A 23,986-nucleotide genomic window follows, 5' to 3' on the forward strand; every position below is an offset into this window, starting at 1 on the left:
TGGGCTGGATTTCTAGGAACAAGTTTTTTATTCTAAAATTCAAATTTCATTTAACAATCTCAACGGTCAAATTACTGTTTCCATTTCAAATAAATTACTGTTCCCATCTCAAAATCACAGCCGTCGGATCCTTTCATGGCCCACACTAGTTATTAACACTTTCCCCCCATTCTAGAGAGAGAGTGTGACGTGTCTCCCGACAGGAGTGCATCCTCTCTGACATTTTCTCCGAGAAAAATTTGATTTTTGAATTATGATCGTTGTTTTGTTGGAGGTCCCCCTTCCATCTTCTTCTTCTTCTTTAACCTAAAGAAAGCTCTTTCTCTTTCCTCGCTTCCTTTTCAAGATTCACTATCTACGGCTAGGAAGGATCAAGAACCCATCGGAGCTACCTTCCCTGTTTCAGAAACAGAAGAAGAAGAAAGATTGATTCTTTCTTGTTTATTTTTACGAACAGGTAAGATTCATAGCTTCAACCAAGAGGGTTTTCTTTTCTTTTCTGCATCTTGTTTTCATGGTTTCTATTTTCTTAATAAATTCATTCATGCAGCTGTTTATATTCAATCTAGACTAGTAACAATGGCGGATGATGATGATTACGTGTGTAACGACGACGTTTTGATCTCAACTGAAGATTTACTATCCTCTGCCTTAAAGCTAGTTCCAACGGCGGTTGAAAAGGCTAAGCTTGTTAAAGGGTTTCAAGCAAAATGGAAGATGATAATTTCAAAACTTGAACAGATCCCTTCACGTTTATCAGATTTATCATGTCATCCATGTTTTTCCAAGAACACTCTCTGTAAAGAACAATTACAGACAGTTTCCATCACTCTGAAAGAAGTAATCCAGTTAGCTGAAACGAGTATCGCCGAGAAATTTGAAGGGAAACTTCAAATGCAGAGCGATTTAGATGCCTTGATCGGAAAACTTGACTTGAATTTGAAAGACTGTAGCTTGCTAATCAAAACCGGCATGCTTGTAGACGTTACAGTCCCTGTTTCAATTCCAATTTCAATTTCTCCGTCGCCGCATGGAAATATCAGGGAACTACTAGCCCGTCTGCAAATTGGGCATTTGGAATCCAAACAGAAAGCTCTCGAAACGTTAATCGAAATCATGCGAGATGATGAAAAGATGGTTTTTTCCGTTCTGGGTCGGAGCAATGTCGCTGCTTTGGTTCAATTACTAACAGCAACTTCTCCTCGTATGCGAGAAATGACGGTTTCTGTTCTTTGTTCTTTAGCCGAATCAGGAAGCTGCGAGAATTGGTTGATTTCAGAAGGTATTCTTCCACCTTTAATCAGACTACTTGAATCCGGTAGTTCATTCGGTAAAGAAAAAGCTGTTATCTCCCTTCAAAGACTATCAATGTCACCGGAAACCGCAAGATCAATCGTCGGCCATGGAGGAATCCGACCACTAACAGAAATCTGTAGATTTGGCGATTCCGTTGTTCAATCCTCCGCCGCTTGTACTCTGAAAAACATATCAACCCTACCCGACGCCAGACAAACATTAGCAGACGAATCAGTGGTAAAACTAATGATTGAACTCTTAAACATCGGATCATTATTAGGCACGAAAGAATACGCAGCCGAATGTCTACAAAACCTAACATCAACCAACGACAGTCTCCGGAAAGCTGTAATCTCCGCCGGCGGTGTCAAGAGTTTGTTGGATTACATCGACAGTCCATTCCCACAAGAACCGGCGATTGGGGCGGTAAAAAATTTGGTTAGTTTAATGTCAATTGAAGTTCTGACATCTATGGGTTTGATTCAACGTTTAGTTCATGTTTTGAAATCTGGGTCGCCGGGTGCTCAACAATCGGCGGCGGCGACTGTTTGTAAGATTTGTGGGTCGATTGAGATAAAGAGGTTGATGGGTGAAGCGGGTTGTATTCCGTTTTTGATAAAGATGCTTGAAGGGAAAACTTATACAGGTAGAGAAATGGCGGCTCAAGCTATTTCGATCTTGATTGTTGTTCCTCAAAATTGTAGGGAAGTTAAGAAGGATGATAAGAGTGTTCCTAATTTGGTTCAATCGCTTGATCCGAGTTTACAGAATACGGCTAAGAAATATGCGATTGTTTGTTTGACTGCGATATCGACTAGTAAGAGATGTAAAAAGGGTATGATTTCTTATGGGGCAATTGGGTATCTTAAGAAGCTAAGTGAAATGGAAGTGGTTGGGGCTAAGAAGCTTCTAGATCGATTGGAGAGAGGGAAGATTAGAAGTTTCTTTAGTAGGAAATGATGTTTTTGTTTTTGTTTTTGTAATCGGATTGTTATCTGTTATGTTTCGTTTCATATGCTGTATGAAATATTAATCAAGATTTGGTAAGATCTATGTAAAAATGCTTCCTTTTTATTTGGGTTCTTCTAGTTTTGAAAGTAGAACAAAATTGTAGAACAAAATTGATCAAAGTGTTTTTTAAAGTTTAAACCATAACATAATGAAATTTCATGATTTTAGTACTTCTAGTTTTGAAAGTAGAACAAAATTGTAGAACAAAATTGATCAAAATATTTTTTAAAGTTTAAACCATAATATAATGAAATTTCATGATTTTAGTAATCACTTTCACATATATTCAAATTAACCACAAATATATATAGATTAGTTATATATAGATTAGTTATATTATAGATTAATTAGTTAAAAAGTTAAACTTATATCGTTAAAATGTCACACGTTTATCAAATTTTAGGTTGAATTTAAAATATAAAGTGTTATTAGCCTAGTTGGTTAAAATATTGTACTTGTTTTTGTTAGGTTGCAAGTTTGAATCATACATATAGCATTTTTAATTTTATTTTTAACCGTTTTAAGTTTATGGGCGGGTCACCCCACAATCCGACTCAAGTATCCATTTACTCTCACATATATCCAAATTAACCACAGCTCTTGACCCGGCAATCCGGACACTTTAAAAATTAAGCATCATTATATATATATATATAGATAGATTTTGATTGCACAATAAAATAATAAAATAATAGTGGGTTGGTTTGATTTCACTTATTCAAAATTTATGTTATTTTTAGATTATTTTTTTATTTCAAATATATTTTATAATATTTTTAGCTTATTTAATATACTAATAAAAGATTCAAAGTTATTTTTTTATTTATATATTTATTAATTAAATATTAATATATTTTTTATCTTATTTTTTATTAATTAATCTAACTCTTTATTTTTATTTTTGTCATATATATATATAACACAAAAATAAAAAATTTAATAATTATAACAACTCATTCATCAAAAATAAAAGAGTAATAATTAAATATTAGAAAAAACAATATTTTTTACTATTAAACTAAGTCATGAATCAAAAATTAAATAAAAACTTATTTATTATATTTTTTCATATTAAATTAAATAAGAAATAAACTCTTCATAAGAATATTAAAGTATAACAAAATTTATAAATAAATCGTTAAAATCTCTTTTTGGAATAAGATAAATAAAAACGGATAAAAAAAATATGAAATAAAGGAAAAATAATCTAATATAAAAATAATAAAAAATTTAAAAATGAAATAAATTTAAATAGTTTAATTAATGAAAAAAAATATTAATATTCAATTAATAAATATATAAATTAAAAAATAAAATTAACTTTGTTTAATAATATATTAAATGAGTATTTTTTTATATATGAATGTTTTAATGATTTTTTATTAAGTCATATATATGTTTAAGTAATCTAGTTGTACAAATATATATATATATATATAAGTGTGTTTTTTTATATATTATTTATGATTAATTAATTAGTGGTCTAACAAATAAAATAAAAGAGAAAAATTACTAAGTTAGAGATTTAGCTTATTAGATATTGTTATTGTATTTGCTTATTATGAAGAAATATGGTGAATCAAACAAGTATATGTTTAGTTTACTCGGAAAAAAAAATTATTTATAATTGTGTGTATTAAAAAATTCAACCTAATTAATTAGTATAGTATTATTGAAATATGAAAAATAATATATTTTAAAAGTATTTTAAGTTAAATGTGAAGTCATTAATGTTGTATTTGAATATTGGTACTAATTTAAATAAATAAAAAATCATGATTTTTGTTTAAGGAAGTGTTTGACTAAAATAAATTTTATGTGATTGAGATTTGTACAAAAGATTATGTATTCTTAATTTATTGATGATATTTTTGTTGTTTGTTAGTTCATTTAACAGTATTTGTTTGGCAATATGAAGACTTATTACTTAAATTGGTGTGAATATACTTAAATTGTATCTTTTTCTTTATTTACTTGACACATATGTCCATTTTTAAAAAAAATTGTATGTATTTTTTTATTATCATTTTAATAGAAAAATATATTTATAATATTAAATTTAAAAAACTTAAGGCATTAGGAGAAATAAAAAAAAAAAAAAAATAGGAAATCACAATTTCAAAACCATAAATCTTAATCATAGTTCAATTCATTTAAGAGTATAATAAAATATCTAAGATCACTAATTAATTCTCAATAAAAAAACTATTAGAAATGAGGAAAGAGTAAGATTGTATTCTTTTTAGTATAAGTTTTTTTAGTTTATTTTTTCTATATTCATCGGATTTATTTGATATGTTAAAATTATTTAAAAAAAAAAAAGTAATATTATGTTAATATCTTATAAACAAAACTAAAAACACTCCAAGTTACTGTTAAATTATTGTACTATAAAAAGAATTAAATTTAAATAAGAAATATCTAATACATGTTTTTAAATTTTATTCTATTTTAATTAAACAAACTTTTAGTCAAATATTTTGAATTAAATTAAATATAGAAAAAAAAGGCAAAAATTCACCAAATTCGGTAGTGTTTGGTATAGTTGCATCAAATTCTTTATTAATATAGTTATAACAAGATTTTATACTAAAACAAAATCTATAATATATTATAACAATATTAATTTTTTTTATTTTTATAGTAATAAAATTAATTACAAGAAGATTTAAGGGTTTCTCTCTCTCTTACTCGTCACCTTCCTCTCTCTAGAAACAGAGATTTTGTGAAGACGAATTCATTGACAAATCGATGACCTCAGTCTAGTACAGTTTTCATCAATGGCGAATCTTATCAATATCATTCATCGTCTCATTTCCTACAAATCAAACAAATCCAAACTCTACTGGTTAATTTTCATTTCGATTCTCTGTTTTACGTCTTACCTATACGGACTATGGCAAACCGGTTCAATATCCAGATTCTCATGCATTCCGACGTCGCAAAACTCATCCTCCGTCGCCGACGCATTCCTCGATCAGAATCAGCTCGATTTCGCATCGCACCACTCCGCCGTCGATCTGATCCATTTATCAAATCAATCTGCGGTACAGAATGTGAAGCGATTTCCTCGTTGCGAATCGAAATACGGTGAGTATACTCCTTGCGAAGATGCTGATCGATCGTTGAAATTCGATCGCGATCGTTTGATTTACAGGGAGAGACATTGTCCGGTGAAGAAGGAGTTGTTGAAGTGTAGAATTCCGGCGCCGTATGGTTACATGACGCCGTTTAGTTGGCCGGAGAGTCGCGATTGGGTTTGGTATGCTAATGTACCTCATAAGCATTTGACTGTAGAGAAGGCGGTTCAGAATTGGATCCGGTTTGAAGGTGACCGGTTTAAATTCCCTGGTGGTGGAACTATGTTTCCTAAAGGTGCTGATTCTTATATTGATGATATTGGGAAGGTGATCAATTTTAAAGATGGTTCAATTCGAACCGCCATTGATACTGGTTGTGGGGTATGTATGATATAATCCATTCAATTATTGAGAAATTTAGGTAAAATTGAAAGATTTTGCCCTGTTTAGATTTCGATTTCATTATGTTATAATTCAATTTGTTACAAATGTATAAAAAAAGGTTGCAAGTTGGGGAGCTTATCTTCTATCAAGGAACATAACAGCAATTTCATTTGCACCAAGAGACACTCATGAAGCACAAGTCCAATTTGCACTCGAAAGAGGTGTTCCGGCTTTGATCGGTGTAATGGCTTCTATTCGATTGCCCTATCCGGCTAGGGCATTCGACATGGCACATTGTTCGCGTTGCCTCATTCCGTGGGGGCAAAATGGTAAACAAAAAATACAAAATTAATGTTTTTGTACATTGTTTTTGAAAATATTTTGATGATTTTGCAGAAGGGTTGTATATGATTGAAGTTGATCGTGTTTTAAGACCTGGTGGGTATTGGATATTGTCGGGACCACCAATAAACTTCGAGAAACATTGGAAAGGATGGGGAAGGACTATTGAGGATTTGAAACGCGAGCAAGATGTGATTGAGAAAGTAGCGAGGAGCCTTTGCTGGAAGAAACTAGTGCAAAAGAATCGTGACATTGCTATTTGGCAAAAACCGACAAACCACATTCATTGCAAAACCAACCGTAAGGTTTTCAAGAAACCGGAATTTTGTGAGGCAGGGGATGTTAATGATCCAGACAGGGCATGGTATAGAAAATTGGAAACTTGTATGACTCCGCTTCCAAAAACAATATCATCTGATATTAAAGAAGTTTCAGGCGGGCAGCTAGCTAAGTGGCCCGAGAGGCTGACTGAAGTCCCACCAAGGATTATCCGCGGAAGTATAGATGGGATCACACCCGAGATTTTCAGGAAGGATATTGAAATTTGGAATAAGAGATTGTCTCGTTATAAGGCTTTGGACTACCAGTTGGCAGAGAAAGGGAGGTATCGAAATTTGCTTGATATGAATGCTAATTTGGGAGGTTTTGCAGCCTCTTTAGTCGATTACCCGGTTTGGGTTATGAATGTCGTCCCTGTCGAGGCAAAAGTTGATACTCTGGGAGCTATTTACGAACGTGGCTTGATTGGAACATACCACAATTGGTATTTTAATTCTCTTATTATCTTAATTTCAGATATCAATATCATTCATATTCGATCTTGTTTTATGTCAGGTGCGAGGCAATGTCTACTTACCCAAGGACCTACGACTTCATTCACGCAGAGAATGTTTTCAGCATGTACAAAGGAAGGTATATATATATGTATCTTCATTCATCTTCAGTGTTTTTTAACAATTAGTTAGATTATTTGAAAATGAGAGGTTGGTTTGTAATTTGAGCAGATGTGAGTTTGAAGATATCTTGCTAGAAATGGATAGAATATTGCGTCCTCGAGGGAGCGTAGTGATAAGAGACGACGTAGATGTTATGTTGAAGGTGAAGAGCATCGTGGGAGGGCTCGAATGGGAGAACCGTATGACCGATAATGAAGTGAGTGCACATTCGAGGGAGAAGATTTTGGTCGCGGTTAAATCTTATTGGACTTCTCCTAAGGATAATTCGAGTTTACATTAGAGGGGATTCTCATCATGATTTTGATCATTCTTTCATTCTTGCATTACCATGACAAATAGATTATTATTAAAATCAGAATCAAATTAAACAGGTTGATATTGGGATAATCATTTTTTCATTGGAATTAACCTATGTTACAAAAGTGTTTATTTGAAAAAAATTATTATTTATACCACCATCCAACAAACTCATTTGTACCAACTTGCATATTCATCTCATATTCAAATAGAGTATTAACATTTGTTTAGTGAAAATTGGGTTATAATGTTTGTCAATTTTGATTTAAAAATATTTAAATTAAAGTGGAAGGTTGACTGTCTTTAATGGAATATTGGTTGTCTTTAATGGTTTGTTTTATATTGGTTATTTGAGAATTCTTAGAGAGTGATATTTTCTTAAACTTATTTGATAAGAAAATAAGTTAGTTGAGCTTTAATGAGTTAGATTACTTAAATATTATTTTTTATATTAAAAATGTGAGAGTATTTTAGTAATTTAGTTGATGAAATTAATAATTAATGGTTATAAGAATTTTCAAAAATAAAATAAAAATGAATGGTCATAAGATAAAGATAGTAATGTAATAGGGAGTGAATTTAAAAAAAAAAAAAATAGAATCTCAATAAAATAAAATTAAAAAAATCTAGAAAACTCGTTTGATAGAGATTTTTGGAATTAAAAAAAAAAATCAAATATTTTTCTTCCTTTTTATTTTATTTTATTTATCCATCACTCTTTTTTATCTATTTAAATATCAAAATACTTTTTTATTTAATATATTTATATCTCATCTATTTAAAGGATAGAATAATAGTTAAACTAAAAAAAAAAAAAAAAGTAAGTCAAATGAAAATTTTATTCAAAACCTAGATAAAAATCTAGAAAATTCCAAGATTAAACATGATATAAATAATAAATTGATTTAAGTAAATAATATTATTTTCATAGTAAGAATATATAATTGGGTTAAATATGAAGTTTATGCAATACTTAGGACTTAAACTAAACACAATCAACTTTTAAACAATAACTGCTTAATGTTCTAATCTTCTAATAAGATAATTTATTATCTTTAAATAATTGTTAATTTATTTAAACTTATAAATAAATAATTTAAAATATATTTTGATACATTTTTATTAACTTTTTGCATTATTTACTATTATTTTAATCACACTTTTTTATATAAGTAAGTAACTGATTTTCACTTTTCGATTTTCATAATTGTGAAAAAATAATCTCTCACAAAATATTATTTTAAAAAATGTCATTTTTTATTCTATCTAAAATTTAAATTTAATATAACTAAGTCACTATTTTACTATTAATTTTCAAATTAACAATTTAAATAATTAATTAAAATATTAAATTATTTATATTTTGAAAATTAATCGAAATACGAAAAACCCGCATATTTTCAAATTATTCGACGTCAATACAAGTTGAAAGAATGGAAGCCCACACTCCAAATAAATAAATAAATAATTATTATAAAAAACATTTATTTTTTGTTGAACAAACTTTAATTTCAAAGAAAAATAATATTATTATCTAATTATTATTCTGGTAAACATATATTTATCTATTGAAAATAGAGAAACAAAATATAAAAAAACGGCGGAGTATTGATGAATCAACGTTGACGAGTCAAAGTTTGACCGTAGTACGAAAGCGACTAGAATGATTGGCATTTTATTCATAAGTTTCAATATCCAATATCACCTTCCAAATTTTATGAGATATTCAAACTGACACCTAGAGTTTTTTATGTGAGCATTGTATTAACCATAATCAAAACTCTATTTGAGCTCGATCTTCACTCAGTTCGGAGTCGGCTCGAATCGACTCATTTAATATTTAAGCCGAATTCGAACTCATAAAATACTGACTCGATATCATAAAAAAAAAATTACATTATCTAGGCATTATCAATGTTGTTTTTCAAAATTAATTCCAAAATCTTAATTCTATTCGAATTCATCTTTTATCTATAATCATTTTTCGAAATCATACCCCATCAATACATTTCTCGATCATCACACTTACCCTACTCTCATTGCTGCTTCCTCTTTCTTTCTATCAAACAGAAAAATAATTATATGTTCGCGCTTGATTTTGGCTTGGGTTGAAAATTTTAATTTTAATTCAAACTTTTCAAGTCGAGTTCAAATTTGTGGGTAAATTATCGAATCGAGTTTGAGTTCAAATTTACGAACTCGTTCGAATCGAGTTTAAGCTGACTTGAACTCGGCTCGACTAATTTGCAACTTAGGCGGACTTGAACTCGGCTCAACTAATTTGTCCCCCTTTTATGCTAATCCAACATCAACCATTATTATTCCAAGGATAATATTTGATCATAATGAAAATAAGTTGTAACTTTTATTATTATAGTTTGAACATTCGTAACCAAGTTAAAATTGAGTTTAATAGAAAATTATTAATAATATATTATTTTATTTAAATTGATATTCAAATAATGTATTTGAAAATTAATTCAAATAAATCTATAAATGTGTTTTTCAAACCCAGATAACCTAACATGTCTTTAGCAGAATCAATACTGAAGACAAAAAAAAGAATTGAGGATAGTACTAAGAGTCTTTGATTTTAGATTTATCGAGTATTTGGGTAATTTAGTTCAAATAAATATCTTGTAGGATAAATTTGAACATTTTAGGATATATGTGGGTCAGATTTTGAATTTAATCCGATATGAGAATGAGTGGCATTAATTAACCACTTTGAGAAGGAGGCGGAAAAGATGTTGAAAACAAAAAGCAACCATTTGAAGTATTTTTCTAGAGAGAGAGTTTTTTTTAGAGAGAGAAAGCAGGCGGAGGAGGAGCTTGGAGAGAGAATCCGTTCCTTGTGTTTCTTTTGCAAATTCTCCTTCTTCTTCTTCTCCGGTTGAACCGCGGAGGAGAGAACAGATTTACAGAGAGAGAGAGGTAGGAGTTGAGATATCTCTCCCCTTTTTTCTCTCTCTTGCTCAATCTATGTTGCTGCTATCATCTTTTGAGACTTTTCATAGAGAAAGATAGACAAATAGATACAAGTTAGGGTTTCTGATCTCGATTTCATAATGAATGTCATGCGTCGCCTCAAGAGCATTGCCTCCGGTCGTACTTCCGTTTCCGATCCGGTAATCACCTCTTAATTATTCATGATCTGACTTCTAAATTGTAAATTGTAATGCAGGAATGTATGTATGTTCATATCTTCATCACCGTCGTAAACCTTTCGTATGTATGTGCGTATCTCTTATTTAGCTTAGAAATATCATTTTCAAAGCAATGTGTTGTGCCTGCTTCTTCATTGTTATGCTTCTAAATATCGTAAACCTTCATCATAATGATTTATCTTCTTAATATGTCTATATCGATTCTGATATTAAGCATTGAATCATTGGATCTTCTGCAAGTTCTATTCATATGTGCAACAGAGCAGAAGCTTGAATATAACTGGTTCACGCATGTGTTATCATGATTGTCATTTCATAACTATGCTTATCAAAACATTTCACATGTTAAACCTCCATCATAATGATTTATCTTCTTAAATTGTCTCTGTCGATTCTGATATTAAGCATTGAATCATTGGATCTTCTGCAAGTTCCATTCATAAGTGCATCAGAGCAGATTGAATTACTGGTTCACGCATGTTTTAACATGTTCTCTTCTATACTAATATTTTAAGAATGCAAAATCCTGGTATGAGCATTCATATAATTATCTCCCTTTCATCATTCTAGGATTCATAGCAACTTTATTTACATTTATCTTCTGTTTAGTTTTATATTATTCAGCATTATGCGAGTACATTGAACAGCTTGGTATATTTTAGTGTTCATGTAATTGATGTTGTTGATATATTTGTATTTTTTTTGTTGTAAAACTGGGGGATATCAAAAAGTTTCTTAAAAGAGTTGTTGATTAAGCTACCAACAATATTTACAGGCTGGGGATCCTACCACAAGGAAGGTGAAGGTTGACCAAGATGTAGAACAAAGAAGCTTGGGAACGAATTACTCGGAGGAGGAAACTTCTAGCCACACTGATCAAAATATGTCTACTGCACCAGAAGCTGCTGCAAGCTCATCCTCCGTGTCCTCTATTGCTCAAACTGATAAACCTGGTTATGAGGAGCTTACAAAAGACATTAATGACATGAAAATCAGGGATGATAGAGTTGATGATCATGTAAAATATATACTGTATATTTGGTTTTATATATTTCTTTTTGTTATCATTTGGATTTATAATTATTTCAACATATATTTGATATTTGTAGGACATGGAAACTACTGTTGTTTCTGGCAATGGAACAGAAAAAGGTCAGATAATTGTCACAACAGTCAATGGACAAGATGGACATCAGAAACAGGTCAATCTCATTTGCTCATTGTTTTGGCACATCATAATCTAAAGATATGTTATTGTTCTATATGCACTTGCTGTGAATTCCAAGCAGTTGGACCATTTTGTAATTACTTGAATGCTGAACTCTTCATGGGGTTCATGCAAACAGCTCTCAACCTTTTCTATGGAATAGCATGAGAGATATTACGGCAGAAAGAAGAATACAATGAAGTTGATTATGTGCTTAAGACTAAGTTAAGTGACTAGTACATTTCTTTTCCTTTTTTCTTGCAGACAATTTCATACATGGCAGAGCGTGTAGTTGGCACTGGCTCATTTGGTGTTGTTTACCAGGTAACTATAATAGCCCAACTTCTTTTAACCTCATTTGAAACTGATGATATCTTGTTTGATTATCTGTTGAAGATATAACTTAGACATTTTCTCATATACAATTTAGGCCAAGTGCTTGGAAACTGAAGAAGCTGTTGCAATAAAGAAGGTGTTGCAGGATAAGAGATACAAGAACAGAGAACTTCAGATTATGCGTTTGCTTAACCATCCTAATGTTGTTCAACTAAAACATTGTTTCTTCTCTACCACCGATAATGATGAGGTGTACCTTAACCTTGTCCTGGAATATGTAGCTGAAACTGTCTATAGAGTTTCCAAGCACTATACTAGAATGCATCAGTACATGCCCACGATTTATGTGCAGTTATACACATATCAGGTAAGAGTTGCTTGTATTCTACACCTGATTTCTTTTGTGCCTTTGTTTTGATCCATGAATCTATTTTTATAATGGTTATTCATGTTTGTCAACCTGCAGATATGTCGAGCTCTTAATTACATACACAATGTAATTGGAGTGTGCCACCGTGATATTAAACCGCAGAATTTACTGGTAAGTCTTTTCTGTATATTCAATCCACTAGTTGCATTTGGATCCAAATCAAGCATAACAAATGACTGCATTCTGGAGAAGCTTTCATAATCTGCTAGGTAGTATTTCTTTAGGATATATAGGTGGCTTTGCTTTATGCTCTCATTGAAGACATATTTCTTTTTATCTTTGTTCTCATTCTCCTTGGATATATTTGGTTTGGTCAGTTCCCCAGTTGCTAGGTTCAGTTTGTTGATGTGTGGATGGGGAAGTGTTTAACTAAGCCAACACTCTGAAGAACAAATGCTTATATGAATTTAAGATTTGGTTTAGTGATTGGAAGATAAATTCCCAAATAGGATTGGGAGGCCAAAGTACAATACTTACCTATAAGAGAGATAAATAGATAGATATACATATAGTGAAAGAGGGAAACCTTGCTCTTGATTAATTTTTCATTAGGTACATGATGGCCCCCCATGAAAAAATGATGACTTGAGCTATAAAGGGGGTAACTTAGGAGTATTTGATAACTGTTATTTAAACCACGTAATTATTTAGATTCAACTCAAATTAAGCTAAAAGGTTGGCTTAATTCGGTAAGTTATGGATGACTTCACTCGGTAATATAGTAAGAGTGTCAAAATAGCAACTTTAATCCCTAAAAATTAGCAAAATGATGTCACCATATGGGTAAAATTAACCGAAATCAGTTCCAATTTTATCAAATTAACTTACATATGAAGTACTTAGAATTTAGATATTCTAATTAGGTTTATTCCAATATTTATTTATCAAACACTTGGCTAATTCGACAATTGAAATTCAGTATTCAACACTTTGATTTTCAGTTTTATCAAACGCACCCCCTGAATTTAGTATTCCGACTTCTGTTGATTGTAACCTAGGATTGACCACATGGCCACACCCCTTATCCACTAATTTTTAACAAATTTCAACCATTCTGCAGGTCAATCCCAATTCTCATCAGCTAAAAGTATGTGATTTTGGGAGTGCAAAGATGCTGGTATGTTTCGAACCATGGACATAATAATATCTTTGAAAAAGGATTATAGAATGGAAATTGCAACTCATTCTTCCCTGACCACAGGTGCCTGGTGAACCCAACATATCGTATATCTGCTCCAGGTATTACAGGGCACCTGAACTGATTTTCGGAGCAACAGAGTACTCAACAGCAATTGATATGTGGTCTGCAGGCTGTGTAATGGCTGAGCTACTTCTAGGACAAGTGAGTAAAATGATTAGTTTTTTTTTTTCCTTTTTCATTTTTATTTTTTCTGACAGTTTGTGATTATGTTTGTTGACGCAGCCACTATTCCCAGGAGAAAGCGGGGTTGATCAGCTGGTGGAGATCATTAAGGTAGTAAATGGTTCATCAATCATATGAGTTGTTTACCATTCGAGTGTTTTCTTTTCTCTTATCTCTGAATTATATATAGGTTCTCGGAACGCCAACCAGAGAGGAAATTAAATGCATGAATCCAAATTACAACGAATATAAGTTTCCTCAGATTAAGGCTCACCCATGGCACAAGGTATTTTTTTGGTAACATGATGGAGAAATTTATCTTTTACTTACTTAGTCCAAACCGTCTTTCTTCTAGATATTTCAAAAAAGGCTGCCAGCTGAAGCTGTTGATCTGGTTTCGCGGTTACTCCAGTATTCACCAAAGCTACGTTGCACAGCTGTAAGTTGATAACTAATTATTACCTTTGGTTTGAAGTTGGTACTAATAACAATATAACATAACAACAACAATATTGTGTTTTGTTTCAGCTGGAGGCATGTGCGCACCCTTTCTTCAATGATCTAAAACAACCAAATGTATCTTTGCCTAATGGTCGGCCCTTTCCCCCTCTATTCAATTTCACCGCACAAGGTTAACAGTCTAATCCTAGATATCATTTAGATCGAATAATATATATTTTTTTTTTCTGATTGTTGGTTGTTTGGTTGGACTTGTTTCAGAATTGGCAGGTGTTTCTCCTGAATTACGCGAACAACTTATTCCTGAGCACATGAGGAAATAACTGCTTACTGGAGTGGGTGTAGTAAAAGGAGGCGACTCATATTTTCTCTTTTATTTTATTTTTTTATAAATTATATATATATATATATATATATTTTTCGAAATTCTCGGGGTGGGGGGGTGTATACTTGTTAAAGAGAGGCAAGCAAGCCACCATCATCACTGAGGTGCCACAAGACAACGCGATCCTTTTAAGGGTTTCAGGTAACAAACCTGAATTTTAAGCTTCGGGGGCACCATCATCTGTGCTTGGTAGCATTTTTATGATTTTTTTTTTGTTCTTCTTTATTTCCTTGGACATCTATTTATGTTAAGATGAGTTATGAATATTTGAATCCCTTAATTTTTAATTTTATTTGAATTTTAATGTTGTTTGTGTATTCATGGTGGATGGCTAACAAAGTGGGGAAGTTAAGGAGGAGAGTTAGGACACATTGTCTGATGTTGTTGTATATGTATGTATGTATGTATGTAATGTATTATCCCATGATTATCAAGTGTTGGATTGGTTGGTTCTCTATGTAAGAAATCTATATTTTCCTTAAATATATCATTTCTTTAGATTTCCATGTCTTTGTATTACATACATTTACAATGGGAGGCATTTTAGGAACACAATGGTATCAATCAGTAGGATTTCTATGATTGAAGAAATTTACATTAGGCTAACAAACAAACAATCAACACTGAACCAAATTCAATTTCCAATCGGTGTCATTCTATCATATGTTGACTCGCCAGATATCTAAAAGGCCTTTCTTTGGAAGATCTATCCCGTGTATGTTACATGATTACACTGAGCAACAACTCGATTTCAAGGGTTGGTATAAGTATTACCTACGAGATTCACTTTAAGATTTATGAAGATCATAGTTGTTTTTTTATGTCAAAAGTAGATGAAATTTTAGATCTCATATTTTGTAACTAATCTTCATTGTAATTGTGGAAGAAATTTAATGATTGGATGAGCTATAATAAGAAAATGACATAAAATCACTTTAAGATTGAAAGGTAAATATGATATTTTAATGAACTCTAAAAAAATGACAGAAAGTTAAAGAATTAATGACTCTATTCAAATTAATCTCTTAAGAAGATTCAAGGTAAGTGATTCCATTCAAATCTCTACAAACAAGAAGACCTCTACTCTAGAAGTAGTTATGAGAAAAAACCAAAAAAATGGTGAGATCTATTTCTAAGACATCTGATTGATAGTTGGCTCATATATATATATATATATATGAAAAAGATGAAGAACTCAGTAGCACCTGTATTTCATCTAATGAATCAGATAAAGAGGCCGACCCTATTCAGCCACAAAGGAGCATATATCCTCACTGTTCTTCACCATCAGTGCGGTTCGAACCCGTATCTCCTAGTGGAGGAAGGAACTATTTGCCACTGAACCACACAGATGGTTGATGTTTAATTATCATATTATATTGAATTTATTATCATTTAATAACTTCTAAAAAACAAATATATATTTTTATTTTAAAGACAATTTTGCTGAGAATAAATAAAAAAAAAAAAAAGGGAAGAAAACTGGATGATTTGCCACAGAACGTCACTAATTCCTGTTGTATAAAAATCATATCATATTATATTCAATTTATTTTTATATTAATAACTTCTACCTGACATTTACTCCTCCACTCAAATAGTGTTTACTTATATAGAACGGATATATTAAGATATTTTTCATTTTCTAACTAATCTTGTGATTCCAGAGTAAACAATTTAACATTCTAATTTTGTATTTATAACTAATTTTGGATATATAGACTTACGAGTTATTCCAAATTTTATTTCGAATTATTGTTTTATCTCAACATTCAACCATTGAGATTCTATATTTTCACTGATTTATCCGTTAGTACACTAACCATCACATAACATAATTTGATCACATTATTTGATGGATTTCAACACTCATTAGTTTATCAAATTTAAAAAACATAACGTCAACATTTATAGTTTTATTTTCAACCTTAATATATTCAATTGAGGGGTGTTATAATATATATATATATAAAAAGATTATGATAATATTAATTTCCTTTATAAATATATTGTAATATTTATATATTAAACATAATTTATATAACTCTCCATATATTATATTCAATATAATATATCCCCTTTATTCTAACAAATCACAGTCTATTATGTTCAACATTTTCTTTAACTTTTTCAGATCGATTCGATAAAGCAGGTCATCAAGTAAGATTATTTGTCCTGTTCAACCATAATTACACTAATAGTAAAAATACAATAAAATCATATGACAATCAAAACCACTAAAAGATCAATCAAATGAGTTAATCACTTTAAGGTTCAAAAGATAGTTTAAGGAACCCAAAAAAAGTGACAGAAATTGAAAGAATTAATCAATTATTATAGATGATTAAAAACTAACAAAAGATTGAATAAAAATTATAGAACTCAGCAGCACCCATTATTCATCTAAACTAATGATTGATGTTTAAATATATTATATATGTTTTATTATCATTCTAAAGACAACAATTTTTTTATTTTTTATTTTGAAAGGTAACAAATTATTTATTTTAAAGACAATTTTGGTGAGAATAAATATAAGGAAGAATTCAGTAGCACCAACATTTTTTATTCAATTTATCGAGATAAATTGGCCGATTTTTAAAAGGCAATTAACCATTCTCCTCCCACAATAAAATCATAAATTTAATGATTTAAAGAGCTCTAAGAAAATGAAATAAAATCTAATGAGTTAATCACTTTAAGGTTCAAAGGATCATTTAAAAAACTCCAAAAAAATGACAGAAATTTAAAGAATTAATCACTTAAGATTCAAAAGGTAAAAAAAAACTAAGAAAAATTGAATAAAAAAAAAAGAAAGAACTCAGTAGTACACATTTTTTATCTGATTATCAGATAAAGTGGCCGACCCTAATCAGCCAGAAGGTGCATATATCATCATAGTTCTTTACCACCAGTGAGGTTCGAACCCATGCCTCCAACAAGGAATGAACACATTTTGCCACTGAACCACACTAATGTTTGTTATATTATATTTATAATCATTTTAATAACTTTTTAAAAAAAGGCAACTCACCATGTGACTCCACTTAAATAATGCTTTCTTATATTGAATGACAATATTACTATTCTTTATTTTATTTTTGTAACTACTATTGTAAGTTTTAATTTCACATTCTAATTTTGTATTTAAACTATCATAACAAATTTGGTAATTTTTTATACTTTCGAAGAGTTCGATTCTCTAACTACATATTATTATCCAATTTTTCAAATTCAACATATTTTTTTTCCGATTATTAAATTTAGTGATAAATATGTTATTATATGATTAAGATATTCTAGTAGTCTAGTACGATAGAATCAACTTTATTTCACCTAACAAACTATTAATATAATTCTTAATCAAAGTGAATTTAATTAGATTAATAAACCCTTGTTTCTTCTATTTATAAAATATGTTCCCAAAATAAACTATTTCTTTATTTAATATATGTGATTATCAAGTTTTTTAGTTTTTAATTCAGTAAGAACTTGAAATATACTATTCAGAAACTTGAAAATCACTATTATCTATAATATAAACTAAATGTCGTTAGCTTAAATAAAAAAGGAAATTTGACGAACCCTAAAAAAGAGAATAAATGAGCGCATAATTTTAAATGCGCTGACCATTTCATATTTTTTTTTGAAGAAATTGTCCATGTCGCGAAACACAACCGGATGCCATGTGAAAAATCCACAATCGGACTGTCGGTTGCTTCTCGCGATTGTCGGTTGTTTATCGCAATCGGGGGTGCGTCTCGCGATTGTGAACTTTTCATATAGTATCTTGCGTCTCACAATCGACGGTTACGTCTCACAACAGGAATAATTTCATAAAAAAAAAATATAAAGTGATCACTAACGCATTTTTCACCCCGTTGATTTAGCCAAGCCAGTATCATTTCGTCAAATTTCCCGATACAAAAGTCTTTTACAGGGCAAAGTTTATATTAAAAGAAAATTCAAGGATAAATTATAATATAAAGTTTAGGGGGTCATATGATAAATATGATCTCGGAAGGTAGAAGGGTGAAATAGTAATTTGAGACGAAATTGGACCAGAAAAGAGCGGGGGAGCGTTGAAGGTTTGGTGGCCATTTTGGCACTCATAGCTGCTTGCTCAATCATTCTCTGGTTAAGCCTAACGACTGTACGATTCTAGTGAGAGAGAGAGCTGCAGGAAAGACTGTTAGTTCGCTGAATCTTCAACTATCTGTTCGTTCATCGTCCATAGAATTTCTTCCGATTCAATTTGGTACAATTTTTGCGAAATTCTCCAGGTAAAACATCTCATTACCTTCCGTTGCTTGTTCTTCTCACTTGATGTCATATTCATGATAAGAATACGCTTAATCGCCGTTTTCTTACTCGCGGAGAATGTAATTGACGTGCCTAGGGTTAACTGGAGAATGGAGATTAAGTTTCGTGTTTTCTGATAGAGTTCTTTGTTTCCTGATTCTGTTACTGCGCTTCTGCTTGATTATTGATTAGTAAAATTTCTTCCGATTCAATTTGGTACAGTTTTTGCGAAATTCTCCAGGTAAAACATTTCATTACCTTCAGTTGTTTGTTCCTTCTCACTTTATGGCATCGTCTTGATAAGAATAAGCTGAATCGCCGTTTTTTTACTCACGGAGAAAGTATTTAACGTGCCTAACTGGAGACCGGAAATTATGTTTCGTGTTTTCTGATAGAGTGCTTTGTTTCCTGATTCTGTTACTGCGCTTCTACTTGATTATTGATCAGTAATATCTTCTTAGAAGTTTAAATTTCGTGTTTTCAAATTTCGTGAGTGATTTCTGATAGAGTTCTTTGTTTTCTGATTCTGTTACCGCGCTTCTGCTTGATTATTGATTAGTAATATCTTCTTAGAAGTTTAAGTTTCGTGTTTTCTGATAGAGTTCTTTGTTTTCTGATTCTGTTACCGTGCTTCTGTTTTATTATTGATTAGTAATATCTTCTTAGAAGTTTAAGCTTCGTGTTTTTTGATAAAATGCTTTGTTTCCTGATTCTGTTACCGCGCTTCTGCTTGATTATTGATTAGTAATATCTTCTTAGACTGGTTCATTGTCTGCTTGAGGCCATCTCGAACTGATTCAATACACATATGAGTTCTTAATCTTTAACCTATTTGCTGCATTGTTTATTCTTCATGGAAAGAAGAAATGGTAGGAGATTGATTCAAGTAGGAGAATATTGCAACTGCTTAGTTTCAGAAGTTCTAGTTTATCAGATATGTTGATAGGTCATATGGATGTGCTGCCTGAACTTGATCTATTTAAAATTATGTTCTCATATACTCAGCATTGCTTGTTCCCTAGGATGTTGATGGGCCGTTCCGATGTTCTGCCTGAACTTGGCTCTTCAAGAGATTTACTGATTCCTGGCTCTGAGGTTAGTGACGATGGAGAAGAGGTTAATTCTGAACATGTACTCTACACTGCCTCATTTGATGAACTTGCGGAGAAGGTTGTCCAATATGACACCATCATTTGGGTTTCTATATCACTGCTGCTGGTATTAGCCTGGGGCGTTGGTCTCATCCTCCTGCTGTGTTTGCCTCTTAGAAGATATATGTTTCGGAAGGAGGTTTCTTCACGTAAACTATATGTTACTCCTACTGAAATAATTTACAAGGTATTGAATTTTCACCAATCTCACTTGGCGATTCTTGAAATTGCTGAAAATAATCTCTGTTTGATCAGTGACATTGATTATTTTGTTTAAGGTGTCGCGACCTTCATTTGTTCCTTTCTGGGTAAACTTTGACATCGACAGACATGTTCCTCTGTCACAAGTGATTGACATAATTATTGAACAAGGTAATAGTTAAACACGAGTTTATTCATCATTGTTGGAATTCATACTTGGTACCTATTCTAGAATTCAATAGTTTATGATACTTCTCTGTTGGATTATGTTTCACTGCATTAGGTTTCTTTCTGGTTTAGACTAACAAGGAAGAAACATATTCTACACGCTCCTTTTCATATTTATAGGATGTTTGCAATCGATGTATGGAGTACACACTTTTAGAATTGAAAGTATTGCCCATGGAAAAGCTGCACCTGTAGATGACCTACAGGTACAAGGTCTATGTGACCCCGAGCTTCTGAGGAAGGTATTGATCAGTTGCAAATCTTATATTTAATTCAGCTTTAGCAGAAAAAAAAAACATATGTTAGCATATATATATTTATATTGATAATCTGCTTCAATAAGATATATGAGCATTGTAAAAGAATTTCTGACCCTTTGACTTGCATGACTACAGGTTATTGTAACAGAAGCTTGTAAGATGATTAGAGATGCTGGCAGAGGTTTTCAACCAACCAATGTAAACTTCGAAAGAGAAAATATTCCCTGCATGGGATCCGTAATTGAGGGTCCTGCAGTTCTACGATCGCCAATGAAAAACAGGAAGGTAAGCAGTTTGTTGCAGAGGCTCTCTGGTTGCTCGAGAATAGAGTCATTTGAAAACACTATTTCTATCACATTTATAGACTAAAAAACTTAGTTTAATGCAGGTGATGAGCTCTCCTCACCTTGGTTCAGTTGAGCCGAGAGGTTCAACAGGAATGCCTTCAGATTTTCTGCTGAATAAGCTTGAAGAAGTCCATAAATCTGTAAAGGTGTGTACTTCTTTATCGTCTATCTATTATAAGAAATATTGACCCAAAACGTGGAAAACAAAGGTGATGATGTCTTGTCTTAGGGCATTAGATCTATTTCTCTTAAAAGTGCACATTCAACATAATTCTGATTTGTGGTCTCTTTGGACTAGAAAATCGAGTTGCTGATAGAGAAGACACCTACCTAGTAAAAGGGTTGATCAAGCGCAGAAAAAGGTCGAGATTCAAAAGAATTATGTCATCTTCTATTTTGATGAGAATTATTGTTCTGTTATAGAAAGCTAAATGTTATACATGTAAAAAATGGGCATTTTGTTTAGCTTGGTGACCAAAGTTTTTTTGCATATTATTTAAATCATTATTGTTTCAGGTGTTACTATTGCTTATTGAATGAAGGGTTAGGTTATATGTTAAAAAGGAAGGTATCCTCTCTCAAAAACCCTAAATTATCTCCTATTTATATATAATTAAAACACTAAGACTATCATGTAGATATAGGATAATAATCCTAACAGTAAATTATATTAAATGTATGGTTAAAATATTTTATATAAACAGTATTAAAGGTTATATAATTTTACAATTATATATGGAACTAGGTACAAATTCATACCAGTTACAACCCAGGATAAAAACTATACTTCCATATTTACACTTAAACTTTTATTATATTTTTTTTCATTTGAAAGCAATATTTACAAAGTATTTTTATTTGTATAATTTAGATCTTTTGAATATTAAATAAAAATATTTTGTTTAATACTATCAGTTTTTATTATTATGTAAAAAAATTATCAATTAATATTATGTTCTATAATATTATTTTTTTAGTTTCTTATTTATAAAGCACTAACTCCCTCAACTTATGAAGATATTAATTTGTGTCATTTGTTATGTAACAAGATTCATCTAATTAAGTTTCTTTTAGATATCTACTTATTTTAATTCAATGTATGAATACAAGTGTGTTATTATATTAGTTATGTAAGGAATGTGAGAGTTGGGTTGTCAATCATTTTTTTTTATCAATTAGATATATTCTTAAAAAAGGTAAAATAAAATTATTTTTTACTATAGTCATGATTTAATATAGTGGTAAGAAACTTATTTCTTAAATGAGATCTAAAGAGTTTAAAATTTTCCCGAAAAATAAATAAAAGAACTATGGGTGAAAAACAAAGTTTCAATATTCAACATGAACAAAGAACTAACATTTGTTAACATCATTTTATAACCTAACACAAAATGTGTTCACAAATTTTTGTTAACATCATTTTATAACAACATAACGCAATGATAAAAAAAAATACATGAATAGAGAGAAATAATAAAAAAAAATTAAGTAAATATTAATTTAACAATTAAATTAAATTTATATAAATATAAAAGGCAAAAATGTCTTTTATATTTTATACAATATTTTATACTATAACCAAACACAAAATTATAAAATCTATATAATTTATAACCCTCTTATACTTTCAACAAAATACAAATAACATATATAACTTATATCTCTTAATACACCTTTACAATTTATAACCCTTACAATTAATACTTATCTATATATATATAATGATGCTTAATTTTTAAAGTGTCCGGATTGCCGGGTCGAGAGCTGTGGTTAATTTGGATACTTGGGTCGGATTGTGGGTTTACCCGTTTTTAAATTTAAAACGGTTAAAAATAAAATTAAAAATGCTAGAGGTATGTTTCGAACTTGCAACCTAACAAAACAAGTACAACTCTTTAACCAACTAGGCTACAAAGACTTTATATTTTAAATTCAACACCAAATTTGATAAACGCGGGACGTTTTAACATTAATATAAGTTCAACTTTTTAACTAACTAATCTATATATATATATAATGATGCTTAATTTTAAAGTGTCCGGATTGCCGGGTCGAGAGTTGTGGTTAATTTGAATACTTGGGTCGGATTGTGGGTTTACCCGTTTTTAAATTTAAAACGGTTAAAAATAAAATTAAAAATGCTAGAGGTATGTTTCGAACTTGCAACCTAACAAAACAAGTACAACTCTTTAACCAACTTGGGTACAAAGACTTTATATATTTAATTCAAATACCAAATTTGATAAATGCAGGATGTTTTAATATTAATATAAGTTCAACTTTTTAACTAACTAATATATAATGATGTTGAGTAAATGGATACTTGGGTCGGATTATGTGTTGACCCACCCATAAATTTAAAACGGTTAAAAATAAAATTAAAAATGTTATCCGTAATTTTTTTCACGGTTTTTTATATTATTACTCGTGCAAATGCACGAGCTTTAAAAATTAAGCATCATTATATATATATATTAAAAACAGATGAGCATTTCAAGAAGAGAGAGCTCGGACACTTAAAGAAAGAGATAAGACCCAGATCGAAATAAGGAGAGAGAATTAGATATTTCAGTTACTCATTCATATCCTCAAGTGATTCCTATCTCTCTATTGAAATGACCTGGCCTTGACTATTGCCAGGTAATTCTATACTAACATAATACTAACACTTACTATACGAAGAGATTAGTTCTTTCCCTACATAACACCTAATGAGCAGAGTGATGCATGATTAATTAAGAATGTAAATTGCTTAAACTATATTTCTCTAGTATAACTAATACT

At 30.8% G+C, this 23,986-nt stretch overlaps 4 protein-coding genes and 2 non-coding genes across 7 annotated transcripts; 4 read left to right on the top strand and 2 right to left on the bottom strand.

The window, feature by feature from the left end:
* Nucleotides 1-285: 285 nt before the first annotated feature.
* Nucleotides 286-2,370, top strand: LOC124945683 (protein CELLULOSE SYNTHASE INTERACTIVE 1). Of its 2 annotated transcripts, none has more exons than XM_047486155.1 (2): nucleotides 286-457; nucleotides 551-2,370. In XM_047486155.1, the coding sequence occupies exon 2, from the start codon at nucleotides 580-582 to the stop codon at nucleotides 2,254-2,256; it is 1,677 nt and encodes a 558-aa protein (XP_047342111.1). In that variant the 5' UTR covers nucleotides 286-457; nucleotides 551-579; the 3' UTR covers nucleotides 2,257-2,370. The 2 variants fall into 2 exon arrangements, with proteins under 2 accessions (XP_047342111.1, XP_047342112.1); XM_047486156.1 differs by having other exon boundaries at nucleotides 385-457; nucleotides 570-2,370.
* A 2,717-nt stretch (nucleotides 2,371-5,087) lies between these two features.
* LOC124909994 (probable methyltransferase PMT16) lies at nucleotides 5,088-7,420 on the top strand. Its single transcript, XM_047450620.1, has 5 exons — nucleotides 5,088-5,768; nucleotides 5,890-6,100; nucleotides 6,168-6,876; nucleotides 6,948-7,025; nucleotides 7,118-7,420. Exons 1-5 carry the CDS (start codon nucleotides 5,088-5,090, stop codon nucleotides 7,347-7,349), a joined length of 1,911 nt encoding a protein of 636 aa, XP_047306576.1. The 3' UTR covers nucleotides 7,350-7,420.
* Nucleotides 7,421-10,136: 2,716 nt separating this feature from the next.
* LOC124944594 (shaggy-related protein kinase theta-like) lies at nucleotides 10,137-15,193 on the top strand. The gene is made up of 13 exons (XM_047484893.1): nucleotides 10,137-10,494; nucleotides 11,309-11,551; nucleotides 11,643-11,735; nucleotides 12,005-12,064; nucleotides 12,171-12,443; nucleotides 12,543-12,617; nucleotides 13,567-13,623; nucleotides 13,708-13,848; nucleotides 13,930-13,980; nucleotides 14,060-14,155; nucleotides 14,225-14,308; nucleotides 14,398-14,500; nucleotides 14,590-15,193. The coding sequence occupies exons 1-13, from the start codon at nucleotides 10,435-10,437 to the stop codon at nucleotides 14,649-14,651; spliced, it is 1,398 nt and encodes a 465-aa protein (XP_047340849.1). The 5' UTR covers nucleotides 10,137-10,434; the 3' UTR covers nucleotides 14,652-15,193.
* Nucleotides 15,194-15,904: 711 nt separating this feature from the next.
* On the bottom strand, nucleotides 15,905-15,993 carry LOC124910923. Its single transcript, XR_007096533.1, has one exon. It is a non-coding gene; the product is annotated as a small nucleolar RNA snoR114 (small nucleolar RNA).
* Nucleotides 15,994-17,530: 1,537 nt separating this feature from the next.
* Nucleotides 17,531-17,617, bottom strand: LOC124910922. The gene has a single exon (XR_007096532.1). It is a non-coding gene; the product is annotated as a small nucleolar RNA snoR114 (small nucleolar RNA).
* Nucleotides 17,618-19,951: 2,334 nt separating this feature from the next.
* Nucleotides 19,952-21,824, top strand: LOC124944595. Its single transcript, XM_047484894.1, has 6 exons — nucleotides 19,952-20,353; nucleotides 20,445-20,538; nucleotides 20,716-20,837; nucleotides 20,991-21,140; nucleotides 21,244-21,348; nucleotides 21,501-21,824. Exons 1-6 carry the CDS (start codon nucleotides 19,952-19,954, stop codon nucleotides 21,534-21,536), a joined length of 909 nt encoding a protein of 302 aa, XP_047340850.1. The 3' UTR covers nucleotides 21,537-21,824.
* The last annotated feature ends 2,162 nt before the right edge of the window (nucleotides 21,825-23,986 follow it).

Source organism: Impatiens glandulifera, chromosome 7 (assembly GCF_907164915.1).
Source record: "Impatiens glandulifera chromosome 7, dImpGla2.1, whole genome shotgun sequence".
Lineage (NCBI taxonomy): Eukaryota > Viridiplantae > Streptophyta > Magnoliopsida > Ericales > Balsaminaceae > Impatiens > Impatiens glandulifera.